This window comes from Triturus cristatus, chromosome 1_1 (assembly GCF_964204655.1).
Source record: "Triturus cristatus chromosome 1_1, aTriCri1.1, whole genome shotgun sequence".
In the NCBI taxonomy this organism is placed as follows: Eukaryota; Metazoa; Chordata; class Amphibia; order Caudata; family Salamandridae; genus Triturus; species Triturus cristatus.
In genome coordinates this window covers 676,892,633-676,905,242 of record NC_140579.1, presented here as the reverse complement: position 1 = coordinate 676,905,242, position 12,610 = coordinate 676,892,633, and the positions used below count along the sequence as shown (strand labels likewise).

At 42.2% G+C, this 12,610-nt stretch overlaps 1 protein-coding gene across 9 annotated transcripts in view; it reads right to left on the bottom strand.

Annotated features, from left to right (window-relative positions):
- The window catches only part of LOC146870867 (SWI/SNF-related matrix-associated actin-dependent regulator of chromatin subfamily D member 2-like), a 1,426,174-nt gene that overhangs the window by 797,165 nt on the left and 616,399 nt on the right, over nt 1-12,610 (bottom strand). For 7 of the 9 annotated variants that reach the window (XM_085647047.1, XM_085647050.1, XM_085647051.1 and 4 more), the window contains exon 3: nt 557-599. The exons of the other annotated variants lie outside the window; for them this stretch is intronic. In XM_085647047.1, the coding sequence (XP_085503173.1) occupies nt 557-599 (43 nt within the window). The remainder of the gene's footprint in view (nt 1-556; nt 600-12,610) is intronic. 9 annotated transcript variants of the gene reach the window in all.

Here is a 12,610-nt window from a genome sequence, read left to right as displayed (position 1 = left end):
GAACTTTAAATATACTTTTGTATGAGTTAAACTCAAATTCTTTTATGAAAAAATTCTTCCCTGGAACAACTGTAGCTATTATATTGTTTACTTCCCCAGGTTTTGGGCAATAGGGCTGCCCCTGTTGCAGACAAACATGCTCCAGTCTATGGCAACTGCTTAGTGAGCCATATGAACTTGAAGTCATTCAATACACATTGTTTGATGCTAAGAAAAGAAAATGTAATTTTTTGTCTTTTTATTTCACTCATTTCACCTTTTCCATGTGTAACAGACAAAACATAGAGAAATAGGACGAGAATGAGTGACTCAACACATACAGCATATACGGCTAAGACAAGTGGCTACTGTCACTGAAAACCTGGTAGAATTCTAAATTCGGTTCCCCCATTGTCAGTCTAGTTGTTAGTGCAGATTACATTTTTATTTTGAACCTAATGATACACAGACTCTGTGTTAATCTAGTTAGATTAATAGTTTTATATGTGTTTTGGTACCTCCACAAATGTAATAGCACACGTTACAAGAATAATTGTAAGAAAAAAGTATTACTTGCCCTCTGAGGAAGAATCTTATCTGCCATTTTTCTTCTTTTTACACTGCAGAAAAACATGGCACAATTTTAAAAAAGTATCCATAAATAACTTCTCCATAAAAAAATCACAAACCAATGTCCATCTCTCCTTCTAATATCTACGGAGTATATGCCCAAAATGGATACACTGGAAGCAAAATATAAAGGGAATGGGATTTTACTTTACTTGTGTCTTGAGGTTGAAAAATTGGAATAGAATAAATAAAACAGCCTCAAACCAACAAAAAACACCTTCGAGTCAACAAAAGTGTTAAAAGCAGATAGTCCACTTGTGGTGGGCATTATTGCCATATTAGTCCCCAAAGACCATACAAATCAAAATCTGAAAAAAACTCTTAGTTTAAACAGAATCAGCGCTCAACCGATTTACCTCCTTATGACTGCGGACTACAAAAATGGTAGAAACCTATGAAAAAAGGCAAAACATCATCCATTTCCTTTGTGTGTTTGTAGTCAAAGGTGATAACTACGTTTTGTGTTAGATACAGTCACAGACACCTTTAGCACAGACACACGTTCTACTGAGAAAAATACTAATTAAATTAACAACACAATATATTTTCTTTTCTGATCTCACAATGACACAAATCTTGCTCTGCATGCATCACTTTTCTAATATGCACAAGTGGCTTTACAAATACATATTTTTTGGGTCTGGAAACACACAGCTTTACACAACATAACACAACACATCTACCAGCACAGCACAGTAGAATACAACATGACACACCCTAGCCGAACAAGGCATATAACAGTATGACACGATTTTACACACCATAATGCTGTTAACCTCAATAAATTGGTGTCCCTACCCGGGAAGATTTGCTTTGTCATTGCAGAACGACGCCCTTTGCAGAGAAAAGTAAAATAGGCTGGTGTATCTCACTCCTTACTTAGAATATGCTTATGAGAGTTGAGTGTTTTGAATACGAAAAACATGTCCGAGAATCTCTCACAGGTGAAAAATGGGAAGCCCCACAAAATCAATGCACACGCAAACATTGATATTTTTACAATGGTCAATATTTATTATGTGGTGAAAATCGTGAGTAAGAATTAATATCATAATAAGGACACCTCTGCAATTAAAAATAGTGCTCTGTGTGGGCTAAGCGGCCTTGCAGCTGAATCGCTGTTCCTCCCCTAGCATGGCAGCGGATCTCTGGTCGGCCCCTGGTCCCTGGAGCAGGAGGCATGGCTGTATATATGGAAGAGCGCGATGATGGGGCTTTTCAAAGACCTAACTGCATCATCTCTCTCTTCCATATGTACAATTGATAGCTCACTGTGCTCATGCCAAACGCCCCCCATCCTGGTGCACAGTCAAGTCCAACTCTAACGTCTGAATGTCTACGATAAGAACATTATTGTAAAATAACTGCCTGAAAGGCGGGGCGTTACGCAGTGGAAGGAAGTAAAGCAATGATATTTCCAGACTAAAGACTGGCATTGCAGTATCGCCATACATCGGTCATGGGTGTGACGCAGAAACTCAGGACCTTTGTTTGAAATATGCCCTTTTATTTCTGGCAAAACTGAAGATCACTGCAGACCAACACACCTTTTTGTTTCTTTACTGAGCCTGAAGATGCTTGATACTGGGCAGAAGAGTACTTTGCTTCAAGAATAAAAGAGATATGCCCCATCAGGCCCTCCTCAATTGTCTAAGCGCCCTGGGAGAAGTGTGGCCAGTAGCCTTCTAGTCTGAACTTCACTCCCTTATCAGCACAAAGACAAGACGACCTGAGGGCTGCACTGACCACTGCATTACAACTTTGCACCCCAACTCATGAGAGTTCAACAGTCAACTATGACCCTCAATCATTAGATAGTAAAACCACAACATTTTTAAAAGGGGTAGGTTCCAACCAGTTACCGCGGCAACAGCAGATGACTTTGTATAAAATTAATTGTTGCTACATTCTCATCAGCAGTGTGTACGTCTTGTGATGCTTTATTTCACTTCTGTCACATTTGTGTCTCAATATGCCCAGCTCTTCCAAATTACTGCCATAATTAAATTTACTAGTTGAGTCGTCTACAGCACTTGAGTTACGTATGGTAGTTTTAGGAAATTAGCCTTTTGCACGTGGTCATCTGGGATTTGTCGCGTTTTGCTGGCCCCTATATTTTTGCTGGCTTTAGATATCTGTGCACTTTACTCCTACTAACCATTAATAAAAGGGCCTGTGTTCTCCCTTTTTATGTGTTCGAACTATCATAATCCTAAATGGTGTAGTAACTTGCCTATAAGTCCCTAATACATGGTACAAAATGTATCTAGTGCCACGAAGTTAAATGTCACTAGCGGGCACCCGCCTCTATTGTGCCATCTACTATAGTGCAACGCAAACATGGCTTCATGTCTACCACTTGTAGCCTGACCGTAACAGTGCAAAACATGCAGTGCAACCTGTCAAAATAAATCCTTTTTGACAGATAAAAAAAATCTCCTAATTAAATAATAAAAATCACCCCAAAGTAGTCCTAGTTTCCCACAAGACAGGGTGCAAGGTATTTAAAAGTGGGCAATGTAGAAAACATAATGTTAACATGCCCTTACAGTGACTGGCACCCAAAAGCTCTTTTCACTTAGCCAGGCCTAGCTGTCCTGTGTAGAAAACCAGAGTTAATATTAAAACACTAATACTGTACCTCAGGAAAGAGAGCAAATAGAAAAATGATTAAATAACTATGTTGAATAGTCATTAAAAATCCAATTCAATGTTGAAGTCTGATTTTTAATAAGTATTAAGAAAAAGTGACTTTTTGATACTTACATTTTCCCTGCCTAAAGTTCTTGGAGGCAAACTTGCATTGACTCTCTAGCCTCTCCTAGCCAGTAATTTGCCTTGATTTGCCTATGACTAGATGTGAAATGCCTCCCAGGAGCAAACAATAATCTGACCTGAATGGGCAGAGATGGCTCCTCTGAAAAAGCATAGTGGGGCATGTGGGCATCATTTTTAACACTAGAGTGTCAAATCCTGCTTGTGTGTCAAATCTTGCTTGACAGGTCATCTGGGTTCGCATATAACACTTGGGGCACACTTGAAAAGGAAGAGAAAAGGTTGCTGAGACAATTCTTGTGGATTCACTGTCTAGTTCCTGAAGGGCTCTGCTTTTGTCCTACCAGATCACTGTGTCGGGGTTTACTTCTAACCATAGGGCCACACTTGAAAGGAGAAGCTGATAGGATGCCAAAACAATTCTGCTTTTGTCCTACCAGACATCTGTGTCTAGGTTTGTTGTGGGTACTGAGGCTGCCTCAAACTGGATATTAGTATTAGAAGTGAAAGGCCATTAGTAATACCCTACTCCCTCAACGGGGGGAGGACATTAGGATTACCACAGTACTCTCCACCCACACAGCATCCAGAGCTCAGGCTTTAGTGTGGCTGAAGAATTCTGCCATGTTGAAAATGCCCGAAGTAGGTACGGTTGGTCCCGATAACTTTTATCTCATTAGTTAGGGTGTGCTCAGGAGTCATTCCCACCCTTTGGCTAGTGCCGGGCATCAATGTGGCACCTCCAGGTACCCACGTTAGAACATCTTCTGGACATGCAGAAGATCAGAAGAGGACTGGACCTGCTGTCTGTGATCTAAGAGGAACATGAAAGGCTGGGCCTGTTCCTTCCTGTACCCAGGACAAAGAAGCAGATTCCAAGGGTTATAAGGCTGACCTCCTGGGAAGCTACAGGGATGCAATAAAATGGAAAAGGCTTTTTTCTTGATGTACCCAGCAGACTAGTGGTAACTGTACCTGGTCTGGACCCCGCTTGTTGGCATCTGTTCCACTGACCACCTTCTTAATCTATGCAAGCAAACAGAAGGCTATTAATACAGTGGTAATAGCTCACAAGTTACACCCCCACTTCACCCAAAGTGTCTGATTATTGGAATGGTGTGTGTGATTCAGACCAATTTACCAATTCATTTTGGGTTGCTGTGAGTTGACCTTCATTTGGGTTGTTTATATCATCAGGCACAGCTGAGATACGCCTTGACAGATCTACTCGCCCACAAGTCAGATTTTATCAGGGTGAGCTATATTTAGGTCCTAATCACCCTTTTGGCGAGCTGACAAACAGGTGTTCTGTTCACTCACAAAGTGAAGGAGCATTAAAAATGCCTTTAAATCTAGTTTGTATCTTGTCACATTTATTCTGTGTTCAGAAATAGAGGTCAAAAGTTAGTTCACATCTACAATTACTATTTCTTTTTTTGACTGCAAAGTTCAAGGATTTTGTAAAGCAAACTGTCTGACAAACCTGCTGTACAAAAGGTGTGAAATGAAAGGTTGTAGGATGTCATGTTTTATTCTAACAAACATTTACATAGCTAAGAAGTGAATTGCACAAAACTTTCAAAATGCATTTCAGTACTTCTGAAAGCCCTTTTTTTGTAATTCTGTGATAACAAATATTTTAATAGGATGAAAACAAATCAGAATACTTGGTGATGTACAAATGATAAATATGTTTGCTGAAACAATTTCCACAGATGATTGTTTATACACTATATAGTTTTATAAGTAACAATGCATGTTAGTGGGAAAGCTTTTGGCCATTTCAATGGAAAACGTGCTCTCTGTAAATGACAATGCACTACCACCGCAAGAATTAGCAATATATTTGTTACAAGTGAGTTTTTAAAGATGAACTGAGAAACATTCCTGCCCCTGCCCAATGGCAATGTTATTCGTAAACTAAGAGCAAGTCAGGGTTTATGTGTACCCTATATGTGGGCTAGATTCTTATTATACATGGAGTAAACGTTTAAGCTATTCAATCAAAGCAAATATGTTTTTTGCACAGCAGGAATGCTGATCTCACATATTGGAAGGTGCTCACATAAGTGATAATGAAGAAAATTAGTCTCTGTAAAATGAGATACTTGCCTAGAATGACATAATAAGACCAGTTTATGGGTCAAGTGCTTTACAGTTAGATCAAGTAGATTATTCAAGCTACTAGATGTGCAGGTAACATTTTTATTATTTTTCGGAGCCTGTGAGAGTTAGATTTACGCACACAGTACGGGGCTACTGTAGTATGGCAGAGTGGCAACACTTTGATACCTTTACAGCTGCTCCTCCTAACTCTCCTTTACCTCTACTTACAATTACATTTTAATAGCCACATCAAACTACTTCACTCTTATGACCTAGAATGTCTGAGGAATGAGCAGATAAAATGTCATTACTTGCACATGAACATATATCATTGCAACCAAGTCTTATTAGATGCCAACCTTATCAAGGCAATATCTTCACTTATGTCACAAGTTACATTTTGGAAATCCTTATCTGTTGCCACAACAGGCAGAAATACCCAAGCGAAAATGATCATACTTGCACAATTGTTAAATAACTTTTAATTGCTTTTCAAACCTGCCTTTGCAATTTCTCAGGAAATTCTTTCGCTTCTTTTACAGAATGTTGGGGAATCTTATTTGGAATGTTGGAAGGCACGGGGCGTCGTTAGCCAAACTAAAGCTCTGGATTGATTAAAAATGCCAAGCAGCCTCCGATTTAAACACTATTATTTAGCAGCGCAACTTCAGTGTGCTTCCCATTGGTTGGCTGGGCATTCACTTGACACAAGTGTCCTTCTATTGCTATAACAGTGGTCTTCAAATAACTGGTCATCTAACTCTTTACGCCCCAGCTAGCTCTCTGCAAAGCATTGCTAGTTTTACACAACACCTTTCCAAGCATTCATTATAATGTTGTGGAAACGTGGGCTTCCAGACAGTGGGGTGTAAGTATGCGGTTGTTGGGGAGAGAGAGCTTTTAGGTGTTTGCTTCAAGACATATTCTTTGAGTTTCATCATAGAACCATTCTTTCCTCACCACATGGCATATATCTCATGAATGTATGACGTTACAATGCATACATGTACAACGCATGCCTTTACAACGCAGTTTTTACATCGCAGCATCCTTTACAACGCATTCTTTTACATCGCATTCCATTACATCGCATTTTTAGAAACTACCTTTACAACGCATTCCATTACATCGCATTATAACATAACAACGCATAACATTACAAAGCATATCATGACATCGCATTTAAGGTAAGTGTTGGATAGTATAGGGGTAATAATTACTATTCTAACTCCAGTGAGTACAAAAGTAGGGTAAGTGTTGGATAGTGTAGGGGTAAAAATTACTATTCTAACTCCAGTGAGTGCAACAGTAGGGTAAGTATTGGCTTGTGTAGGGGTAAAAATTACTATTCTAACTCCAGTGAGTGCAACAGTAGGGTAAGTGTTGGATAGTGTAAGGGTACTATGCATTGTAAAGGTATGTGTTGTAATGACTTGCGATGTAATGCCTGCGTTGTAGTGACATGCGTTGTAATGACATGCGTTGTAGTGACATGCGATGTGATGGCTGCGTTGTAATGACATGCGATGTAAAGGATGTTGCGATGTAATGACTGCTATATAAAGGTAGTGCGATGTAATGACTGCGTTGTAAAGGTTGTTTCCCATATCTCACACGAGTACCATACCACATGTATATGTAGCATGTGTAACGGTTTTCATTGGCATGTCATTGATTATAATCCTCTTCTCTCACTATAGGTGAAGGTACTGATTTATACTCTGTACTACGATGCACAACTTTACAGTTATGCTTTGGAACGTGAACAGCCATAATGACCGTATCACAAAGTGGGAGGGGGTGTCAGTTCTCAAATTTGCACGAAAGCATGAGCCGGCAGTCCTTATGCGCAAGAAACCCATCTAATAGAGACCCTTGCTTGTTACATTTGGATTCGATAGGGTGTATCATGCAGGACACACCAAAAAATACCGTAGAGTAGCACATTTATTGCAAAACCACCTGCCATTCGCAGTCTCCCATATTAGGTTAGACCCACTTCAGAGGTACATGACCCTTGAGGGATCCTTTGTGGGCCATCAGCTTAACCTGTTGTGCACATTTGTCCCTCAGACGCTAGTTAAAGCCATTTTCAAGGCCAACCGGCAGATAATCCTTGGGTCCCCTCAAGGGGTTACCGTTGGCAGAGACTTTAATGATGTGTTGATACCATACATGGATTCGACAGCCTCCAGGGAGGTGAAGTAGGGTAGGAGAGAGTGGTTGGCAGACTGGATGGATGGCCTTGGTTTATGTGACGCTTGGGGAGTGCGGTACCCACAAACTCATGCCTATTCACATGCATCAGCAGCACACCAAACAATGTCCAGTATTGTGCTGGCTGCTTCTTTTTAGAGAAATGCATAACTTGAAATGATAATAAAGGATTAAAAGAAACTGTAAAGAGACTCAAAGGCTTTTTGTTCACAAGAAACTGTAAAGAGACTCAAAGGCTTTTTGTTCACGTGCACTGCTCTTTGAAAAGTATACTTTTGGAATCTGTGAACAGTGGCACCAAAGAGCAACGGGTGCTGAGAAGTGTGCACGAACCTGGCTAGTAACAGGCCGACGGTATCAAGTGAGGTGCTTATGCTCGATAAGTCTGTTGCTCATTTGTATTTCTGAAGTCCTGGTGAGTAGACTACTTCAGGTGCTCCCTCCTCTGGTCTATCCCGACCAATTCGTCTTTATACCCCTTCACAGTACCAGGATGCACATGGCACTGGGTCATATGCACCTCCTCCTGTTAGCAGATGTCCTCTTGATTGAAGACTTTGATAAGGCCTTCAGATCTATGAGGGGGTGCTCTGGAAGATGGGCTTTGGACCTACATTTATGTCCTATGTGTTTTGCATCCCTGGCAACACGCAGCGGTCCGAAACAGTGTTTCTCTTCCCCTTTCCTGATCCGTAGTGGTAACAGGCAGGGCTGCGCCCTACCCCCCCTTCCTTTTGCACAAGCCATTGCGCCACTCGTAGTATAGATTAGATGTGACAACCGGATCTAGGGATTTGATTCGGGGGTGGTGACGGAGGAAAGGTTTTCCCTATATGCGGACGATGTGCTTTTATTCCTCTCCCAGCCATCCCTTATGGGCCCTTATCTGATACAAATGATAAATCTGTTTGACGCAGCATCTGACATTTGGGTTAACTGGACAAAATCCATTTTAGTGCCCTTGAAGGGGGACATCGGTTACACGGCGTGGAGTTCACATCTGTCAGTCCACAAGCTCAGTTTTCAGTACCTGGGGATCGATATCACCCTAGATCCAAACCTCACATGTAGTCTTAATCTTGGCCCGCTTACACTCTGCCTGAAGACAAATCTTGTCAGAAGGGCCAAGCTTTTATTATATTAGACAAAAACGCTCTGTTTAAAATTTTGGCCCTGCCACGCTTTTTTTATGTGCTGCAAAACTTCCAATTGTTCATCCCTCAGGCCTGGTTCTGTAAAATTCAGTCCTTTCTGTGGGCTGCACGACTACCATGGATTCCAAGGGGTAAATGTATACTATCGACCAATGATGGTGGAATGGGTATGGCAGATATTAGTTTATATTACAGGGCTTTCCAGATTCTGGGGGTAAACAACTGGTTGAATGTGGGCGTGTCAGATCTGGTCTTGCATCTGGAAGTGGCCCATATGGGCTATGACAGGGTTATAGGTATGCTGTACGACTCCCCTGTTACATGGACACTCTCTGACGCCACACAGGTGGTGCTCTTAGTATGGAGGTCCGCTCTCAGGTGGAGTAGGTGGGATCGGACAAAATTACATTGGAGACCCGTTTATGGTAAGGCCGTTGGCTGGATCACAGTACACATCTAGAAAGATTTGTCAAATGAAATCTGATCTGTATATTGCAGGTGGGAAATGTCTGATGGGGCGACCAGATAAGGACATTCACAATGCACCAGCCAGATTTCAAATTTCATAAATGCCAGTTTTACAGGTACATGCAAATACAGCACGCACTCGGAGAGAGGAGTTGGCCTAACGGCTAGGGCGATCGACCTCGGATCTGGGGAACTGGGTTCGAGTCTCTGCCACCCTGAACTGGGGTGGCAGAGTGGGCTAAAGAACGGTGATGGATTAAACCCAGATCTGTTGACTGGGTGTGAGTGTTTGATTTGTTCTGATGCTCCGTCCATCACCACCCCCTTTTGTACCGCTTTGTTCGCCATAAGTTGGCAGGGTATCCTCAGACGTTGAGTCCCTTGCTCACTTTGCCACTGGATTCAAGCAAGCCTGGCTGAAGACGGCTGAAATGCCAGAAACCGGTCCTAGGAAGCTTGTTTCCGGTCCAGGGAAGGCATGGCTTGGCAGTTCGGGCTGGACTGTTCCCATGAGGCACAGGGTCAGACTGATTTGCATATGGCCATGTCTGCACTGGGGTGGCAGAGTGGGCTAAAGAACGGTGATGGATTAAACCCAGATCTGTTGACTGGGTGTGAGTGTTAGATTTGTTCTGATGCTCCGTCCATCACCACCCCCTTTTGTACCGCTTTGTTCGCCATAAGTTGGCAGGGTATCCTCAGACGTTGAGTCCCTTGCTCACTTTGCCACTGGATTCAAGCAAGCCTGGCTGAAGACGGCTGAAATGCCAGAAACCGGTCCTAGGAAGCTTGTTTCCGGTCCAGGGAAGGCATGGCTTGGCAGTTCGGGCTGGACTGTTCCCATGAGGCACAGGGTCAGACTGATTTGCATATGGCCATGTCTGAACTGGGGTGGCAGAGTGGGCTAAAGAACGGTGATGGATTAAACCCAGATCTGTTGACTGGGTGTGAGTGTTTGATTTGTTCTGATGCTCCGTCCATCACCACCCCCTTTTGTACCGCTTTGTTCGCCATAAGTTGGCAGGGTATGCTCAGACGTTGAGTCCCTTGCTCACTTTGCCACTGGATTCAAGCAAGCCTGGCTGAAGACGGCTGAAATGCCAGAAACCGGTCCTAGGAAGCTTGTTTCCGGTCCAGGGAAGGCATGGCTTGGCAGTTTGGGCTGGACTGTTCCCATGAGGCACAGGGTCAGACTGATTTGCATATGGCCATGTCTGAACTGGGGTGGCAGAGTGGGCTAAAGAACGGTGATGGATTAAACCCAGATCTGTTGACTGGGTGTGAGTGTTTGATTTGTTCTGATGCTCCGTCCATCACCACCCCCTTTTGTACCGCTGGGTTCGAGTCTCGGCAATGACGCTGAACATCCTGTGATTCTGGGCAAATCACTTAATCTCTCCGTGCCTAACAAAAATGAATGTAACGTAACTGGTGCTATGTAAAGCGCTCTGATACCCGATTCGGGTCAAGTTCGCGCTATATAAAACTCTGGAAAATAAAACAAAAAAAAAGCATAAGGCCACACACACAGTAGCTCCTGAAAGTAGCCCACTGGAGGCCAGAGCAATTATGGGGCCCCTTGGGAAAGGTGGGATTTCCAAAATCGATTAAATCGCTGGTAATCAATTCCCTGGACCAGCTTGGGATCTTGAAAGCTAAACGGGCTTCCTGGGTTGGCCCGCTAGATGATAGTGATCCCCTCACATCACAACTCCGCCTTATACAGCTTAAATACCTCCACACCTCCTATCTCAAGCCTGAGAGGTTATGGCGAGCCCAAAGACTCTGCAGGTCTGAATGTTGTCTTTGCTCCCAAGTAATAGGCGCTATTATCACATGATATGGGGATGTTGGATCATTACTGAATATTGGCGGAAGATTTTCCATACTCTATTGAGAGTCCTCATCCGACCGATTGATCCATCCCCCTGGGTGGCCATATTGGGGATCCTGGAAGACCTGGAAGGGCCTAATTGAAACCAGGACATTGCGCGCCAAAACAGACACTGAGAAACATTGGAATGATACAGCACCTCCGACCATAGCGGAGTGGTGGTCAGCAATGAACTAGTGTGCAAAACAGGAAGAGCCTATTTATGTTGCGATAGGTTGTCCCCAGAAACATCAGAGGATTTGGGGGAAATGGTGGGAATAGGTCATTTGCGCTTTTATTAATCTGTTTTGAAAAATCAATAAAATGTTGGTTATAAAAAAAAGTGATGAATCATGCGCCCTGCATGGTGTGAGGTGGCACTATGAGCTGTACTAATACAGTTACACAGACAAATTCCAATCAGCTTTTTCAGAAATTGTGTTACGCGAAACAACCTACTCTAAAGACCAACCAAATTATGACTATTAGATTGCCCTCCATACAAGAGGAAATTATATTACGTGACTGAACAATGAACTATTAAAATGAATAAACAATACAGATGTGGCTGCAAACAGCCTCCAGTTTGAAACATAACTAAAACTTCTCCGGCAGGGTTCCTTCTAAGCACATTATTTGATGCAGTAGAAATAAACATCAGCAGAAAACAGATCACATTTTTTTCTATTTTCTGAAAAGGACAAGAATAATAATGAGAGAAATCATGCACGCTGTGCATCTATCAAAAGCCATGTTTCTTTCGCTGTCTGTGCAACCAGATCAGAGGCCCAGTAAATTGGTTTTGCGGCCTACTTAAGCTAAATTAACACATGAAAATGAACATTAATCTTAAATTAAAAAATCTGATCCAACAATTTAACCTTGCAAACCATGAACTAATAACACTGAAAAGTACTGCATCTACAAAAAACAAACCTATGTGATCAGTAGAATATGTGGCACGTGGTTTGAATGCCACCGAACTAGAGAGAGCTCTTCGCAATAACGGATGCCCTCATAATGGCTCATACACTAACAGCTGAGCAGGTCTACGCATACCATAACAATTACTCTTTTCTCATATTACTAAACCAGAACTGAGAGGGTTAGAATACGAAACATGCCTTTCTAACCCCCAGTAACCATATTTACTAAAAAGGCATATGTTGAATAAAACTCAGCAGAACTGTGAGGCATTATTGTGGTGTTCACAAAAAAGAACAAGTATTTGCAATGCAATGGGTATCGCATTTATGAGAGTTTGAGTTATTGGCATTGTAAATGACAATGCCTTTTATTTATGTGTTGTTTTTAAAACAGATATATAAAAGGTGTTGTCATTTACAATGCCAATAGCTTAAACTCTCGCAAATGCGAGACCTATTGCATTGCAAATGCGTGCTATAAA